General features: G+C 57.8%; 1 protein-coding gene across 2 annotated transcripts in view; it reads left to right on the forward strand.

Annotated features, from left to right (window-relative positions):
* ITPKB (inositol-trisphosphate 3-kinase B) overlaps positions 1-5790 on the forward strand; it is a 96921-nt gene extending 91131 nt beyond the window's left edge. The window contains exons 7-8 of one of the 2 annotated variants that reach the window (XM_032624974.1): positions 1047-1118; positions 2510-5790. In XM_032624974.1, coding sequence (XP_032480865.1) covers positions 1047-1118; positions 2510-2725 — 288 coding nt within the window. In that variant the 3' untranslated portion in view covers positions 2726-5790. The remainder of the gene's footprint in view (positions 1-1046; positions 1119-2509) is intronic. The other variant, XM_032624975.1, reaches the window with a different exon arrangement.
* Positions 5791-6000: the final 210 nt, after the last annotated feature.

Below are 6000 nucleotides of genomic sequence, written 5' to 3' on the forward strand. Positions count from 1 at the left end.
GACTTCATTCGCCGCAGGCAGGCTGCTGGACAGAGGCTCTGAGCACTGAGATCAGCTGAGGTAGGGTGTGTTGAGTCCCCACACCCCAAGGACAGGGCGCCCTGTGACACTCAGAGACCTGGGTACACCAGGGACCTGAGCCCTGGAGTCCCTGTGAGAGGCACCATCCCCTGCACAGGCTCCTGGGATGCTGAGTGGGGAGGGCTGGACCCAGACAGCCTTTCTCCAAGGAGCCTCAGCACCGGCTGGAACTGGGGAGTTTCCCTACCCACCTTTTCCAGCTGGGAGACTTCGCTTGGCCATGGTAAGAGCTGAGGCTTCAGTCACGGGACAGGCACCCCAACTCTTCCATAGCTGGAGCCTCTGGACGCCGGGTCAGCGGCCGGGGAGGATTCCGGCTCCTCAGCAGTTTGCCACAGAACGCGTGCTGCCTGCGCCCGGACGAGAGGGATTATTCCTGGTCCTGAGCCCCAGGCTGGCGCTGCTTCAAATGGGCATCAAGGGACCCTACGTGCCTGTGTGCGACAGGCTTCCCTCGCAGCCCCTGGGGAGGGCGGGCACCCCCAGGGCCAGCACAGCTCTGTGGAGAGGCCACTGGCAGAGATATTTGTGGCTCTGGCTCTCTTATTCTGTTCTTTTCAAGCGTTCAGGGCACTGAAGTTTGTATCAGGAAGACAAGCACCATGGCAACCGGGCTCTCTGGGTGCTGCCTCCACACTGCTGGCGTCCCAGGATAGACTTAACCCTCATGTGAGGGGCTCCTGGAGGCCTCCGGGCTGCTCGGGAACTGTCCCCCGCTCCCCCGTCCCCAAACCGCGCCTCCTGTCACAAAGCAGTGTGTAGTGGAGGGAGTGTGGCACCAGAGCCCCAGCCGCTCCACCTTCTTTGGGCCTCAGTTTCTTCATTTCTAGATGAGGAGGTTGGAATAAGCAGGGTGTAAGGCCCTCTCACGCTGATGCTCAGAGACTCTAACGGGCCGATTAGCACCTAAAATCCACCTCCCACACCCACGTGTTTAAAAATCTGGTCATCTTTTCTGTTCCCAGATCGCCTACCGGGACCGGCTAAAGGACATTCGGGCCACCCTGGAAGTCTCTCCCTTCTTCAAGTGCCATGAGGTAGGTGTGGGGCTTTGTCCTCGGGGACGGACAGCCATGTTCCGTGTGGTTGGCCACGACCCCTGGGCACGCCCGCCTGAGCTGTGTGCCTGACCCCGGTGCTAGCAGACCTGCTTGCTCCTAGACGGGCCGCCCATAAGGAAGGAGTGGGGCATACGGAGGGCCGTCTCGGCCTGGCTCTGCCCTGTGTAGCTGCACTGGGTCCGGCCATCCTGGAAATGCCCTCTTCTTCCTTTGTCCTCACTGAAGCCCAGTGTCCCTGGGTCCTTGGCTTCTCCTGGGGTCTCTCTGTCTTCTTAGCTTTGTGCAGCGTGCAGAGCTTCCTCCAGCTGGCCTGCTTTCTCTGGAGGACAGCCTGGGGCCAAGGCTGAAAGGACCTGAGGCCGAAGAGCCGCCCATGACCTCCTGCGTGGACAGAAGGACCCGCGGCTGCCCACTTGGCAGCCCCAGGCTTCGTCTCACGGCTTTGCCCCCCCTTCTTCAGCACTTTGCTGTTACTTCCTGAAAAACTGTTTTGCTGTACTCTTTCTGGAGTTTCACTTGGAAACTTCAGGTCTAGACTGAGGCCAAATGAACTGGGGCTTCTGCTTTTTTCCATCCGGGAAGAGAAAGCCCTCTTCTCTGAGCTCAGCACATCCAGGGGGTCTTCCCTGCCCTGGCCAGGGCCCTGGGAGCTAGAATGACATTTCAGCGCCTCCCCACACCCCCACGTCTCCTTCGGGCCTCACACAGGTGACCCAGGGGGTTGGAGGGTGTGTTCATATTTGGGAAAGCGCCTTACCCTGCGCAGGTGCTCTGACCACAGCAGGGAGGGGTCTTGGTGCCCGCTGTCCCTGGCAGAGACTGTGAGCAAAGACCAGCCTCAGAAGCCCTGTCTGCCCAGGACTTGCAGCAGGTGTGCTCCCGGGCTGGGGGTGACCTGAGCCTGGCGGCCCGCCCTCCCCGAGGGGCTGTGAGTGCCTTGGGACAGGGTCCTTTCCGGTCTCCCCACAGACAGGCGTGTGGCATCTCCTTGGCACCTCCCCCTCGGGCAGTTGGGTGGCACTCAGAGATGCTGAGGGATGGGTCAGCTGTGGTCTAGAAATAGAGGAAAGTGTGCAGGTTGGGACTGGGGGATGGGGACGGGGTCTGCCCTCCTGGACATTCCTCCCTGGCAGTGTGGGCGGTCATCGTTCTGGGTCCCATGTCCCCCGTCCATGGCGTGGCCACTCGGGCAGGCTCTGCCGCTCAGGTGAGAATGGGGGACAGAGCCCATCGGCTGAGCAAAGCTCGCTCCACTTCCCTGAGGTCTCAGGCTTTTTTCCAAGCCCCCCTAAGGTGCCGGCTTGTTGTCTGGAGGGCAGGGCAGGGCCCCGGCCCTTTCCCTGCCTCACCCCCCTGCTCCCCTCCAGGTCATCGGCAGCTCCCTCCTCTTCATCCACGACAAGAAGGAACAGGCCAAGGTGTGGATGATCGACTTTGGGAAAACCACGCCCCTGCCCGAGGGCCAGACCCTGCAGCACGACATCCCGTGGCAGGAAGGGAACCGGGAGGACGGCTACCTGTCGGGTCTGAACAACCTCATCGACATCCTGACGGAAATGTGCCCGGGCGCCCCCCTCTCCTGAGGCTACCCTCCGCCCCACCTCGTCGCCACCCTGGCGTCTTCTCCCCCTTGCTTCCCTTCTCCTTCTGAATTTTTCCTTCACTTCCACCTGGGTGCAAGCCCTAGAACTGACCCTCCCAAATGGCACTACAAGACACTTTGTAGACGAGATGAGATTTTCTAGTTACTGACTGATTGAAGGGTTTGGAGCCGGGGCTTCCGTTTTGCTTTCTCAATAGGATCTCTTACTGGCAGAGAAATGCCCAAACCCAGTCTTGGCCGCCTGCAGGGAGGTCAGTAGGGTTTAGACCTGGAGGGAGGTTCAGGTAGCCGTGGGGTTCCTGGCTCCAGCTAACAGAAGAGCCCCCCACCCCCAAGCGGCTGGGCAGGTTACCTGTGGAGGCCTGCTGCCCCCTGGTGGCCAGTGAGTGCTATTGGCACCACTGTTAGGCACAGCCGGTTCCTGCCCCATCCTCTCAGCCTGGGGATGGGCTGGTGCTGTAAAAATAGGTGCCTGGTGCCAGGCTTTCTGGTATTTGGGGCACAAAACCACTGGGAACAGAATGTTGGCCATGAATAAAGTACCCTCTGCCTAGCAGCCTGGGGACTCCGAGAGATGCCGTGGTGGCCTTTGTAGGGCCGCTAAAGCAGAGACCCCATCCATCCGGTATTGAAACCCTCCAGCATTGGGACAGACCCAGGAGCCAGAAGTCCAGACCCAACTTGACTGTGCTCTCTGACACTGGCCTTCCCAGGAGGGGGCAGGCAGGAGCTGCGTTCTCCCGTCTGTGATTTTCGCCCGTGAATTCAGAGGGACATTCTGCAACCCTGAGCTTCCAGGGATGCCACCCAACCCCCAGAGCCACTTGTACCTCCCACTCCCCGCCTTGCTGTGACAGGGTCCTCAGGGCTGGAGGGCAGTGGGCCAGGGCCCAGGCAGCCCCAGGGGAAAAAAGACAGAACCTGCCAAGGACATTCCTCTCCTGTCCCCTCACCTCCCAACTTCCTGGTGCCAGGTGGTCCACCTCCTGCACACCCAGGCTGCTCGTGAGGCCCAGGGTCCCCAGCAGTGATGGGGCAGAGCTCCAGGCCAGCGCTAAGCAGGGAGGAGGCAGGAAGCTGGCTTACTGCCATCATTCCCCCACCCCCCACCCCCACCCCCGAAATAAGTCTTAACGGCCTGAAGGGCTTAGACCCGCTTTCCCAGATACGGTGTGAGCAGCTTCCAGAGTATGTGGAGGGTGCCAGGCATCTCTTCCTGGGGTCTCTAGGTTGCTTGAAGATTCACAAGGAACCAACTGTAAGCCTTATTTTAATTGTAAAGCAAGTAGGTCTACATTATTGAGAAGAATGTAAATTTGCGTGAGTTGTAAAGAACAAAAGTCCAGCTCTTTGGCCATTTGGAGCTGGACCCCAGGTGTTCACCTTTGCTGTCGGAGGTTGGACCCATTGCTCTGCAGGGAGCTGGTCCAGGGACACTTGGAGATGATGTGTCCCCAGGGGTGTGTGCCTGGAGGACCAATCCAGGGGGAAGCCTTCCTGGGCTGCCCCCTGTCACCGCAGGGTCTCTGGGGGAACTGTCAACTTGCCCACGTGACACGTTCATTTCCCTTTTCATGCTGGGTGAGTGACGGTCGGTGGGGGCAGAAGGTGGGACACATGAGGATGCATAAGTACAGAGTTTAAAAATGGAAATCAGTTTTGAACTTCCTGGCTCTTGTTCAAAACAGCAGTGAGCTCCCGTGTGGGCTGCCTTGCTAAAGGTCACACCCCCTCCCGGCTGAGCACGAGAGACCTTGTGACACCACATGACCCTAGAAGGCAGAAGCACCAAAGTCAGCCCGGGGTCTTGGGAGCTGTAGTCAGCTGGGTCAGAAGGGACCCCGGGGGTCTGGGCTGCTCCTGTCTGCGGGGAAGGGACAGCATTAATTCAGATGTAAAAGTTCTACGACTATGGGCTGGCCAAGTTACCCTCATTCTATCTATGAAAAGAGTTTGCTAAAGCAAATTAATGCTATGAACAAAAATTACAGGGGACCAACTTAACCAATTTAAGAGAACAAACTTTCCAAGCACTTTAGGCAGGTACCAGTTGTTTGCAAACAATGTGCTAATATGCCAGTGACTTGTCCATTAAAGGAGGCCCATAGGGCCTCTTACTGGCGATCCTTTGCTTTGAGTTACAGTATATATGTGAATGGTAGAAAGTGGCATCTTTCTAGGGTTAATGCTATTAGGGGTTTGGGGGGTTTGTAGTTCCCATGCTAGTTCTCTTGCATACCTACTCTCTCTCTCAACCCATTCTCCCCTCTGTCCCCCCACTCCCTTGACCGAGCGGGATAGATGGATCCTGGAATGTGATTTCCCAGAACCCCTGCCCAGGCGGTCTGAAAACCTTCCCCAGCCAGCCTGGTCCAGGCAGGGACTCCCTGGGTCCCGGCCGTGCAGGTGCCGGGAGGGTGGGACGTGGTGTGCACACCTGCGCACAGGTGAGTGGGCGCCCTTTCTGCCCTGTCCCCATGGGGCCCCGGGGCCCTTGGGGTTCAGCACTGCTCAACAGTGGAGGGAGGTATCTCAACTGCTTGTCCCAGATGTGCCTTTAGTGTCATGTAAGAAGTTTTTAAGTTATATTTATTTTGTCGGGTTTTTTTAATTGCACAAAACACTAAGTCTGAGAGGCTGGATTCTGTTCCTCCTTTAAAGCTTTGCCTTCTTTCTGAACTTCCTTTCCCACCCAATGGAAAGAGCCGGATGCAGCCCTGGCCATCCTCCCACCCTACCCCACCACCCTCCTCCATGGACTCTTTCCACGCTTCGCTGTATTTAGCTTTGAGTTTCTCTGCGTCTGGTCAACCCCCATGTGTATATAACCCAGGCCGTTGCTTGGGAAGAAGCAGGGTGCTCACCCCCTGCCAGTGCCTTTTTCTGGAGGAGAGAACTCCCCTGAGCATCCTCCTTCCTCCTGCACCCCTCTCCCCGCCACACCTTTGGAGAAAACGGAGCTGTTACAAACCCCCGCACAGTGCCTGGCAAACAGACTGCAGATGCTCTGTACCTTCCTAAATAAAGGCCCTGGAGACCACGGTGCTGGGTGCTGTCTGCGTGTGGTCCTTGTCACCCCAAGCCCTCCAGGAGTGTCTGGGGGTGAGGGGGTCTTTGGTTGCTGGAGGATCCAGTGGGGGCTATGACAACCCCCAGGGGTGGGGGTCAGATTTGGGTAGTATTTTAATCTGCAAAGGATTCTAAACACTCTTCAAAACTGCTCTTTTCTGCTCTCTCCATGAAAACTTTTACATA

Source organism: Phocoena sinus, chromosome 1 (genome assembly GCF_008692025.1).
Source record: "Phocoena sinus isolate mPhoSin1 chromosome 1, mPhoSin1.pri, whole genome shotgun sequence".
Classification (NCBI taxonomy): Eukaryota; Metazoa; Chordata; class Mammalia; order Artiodactyla; family Phocoenidae; genus Phocoena; species Phocoena sinus.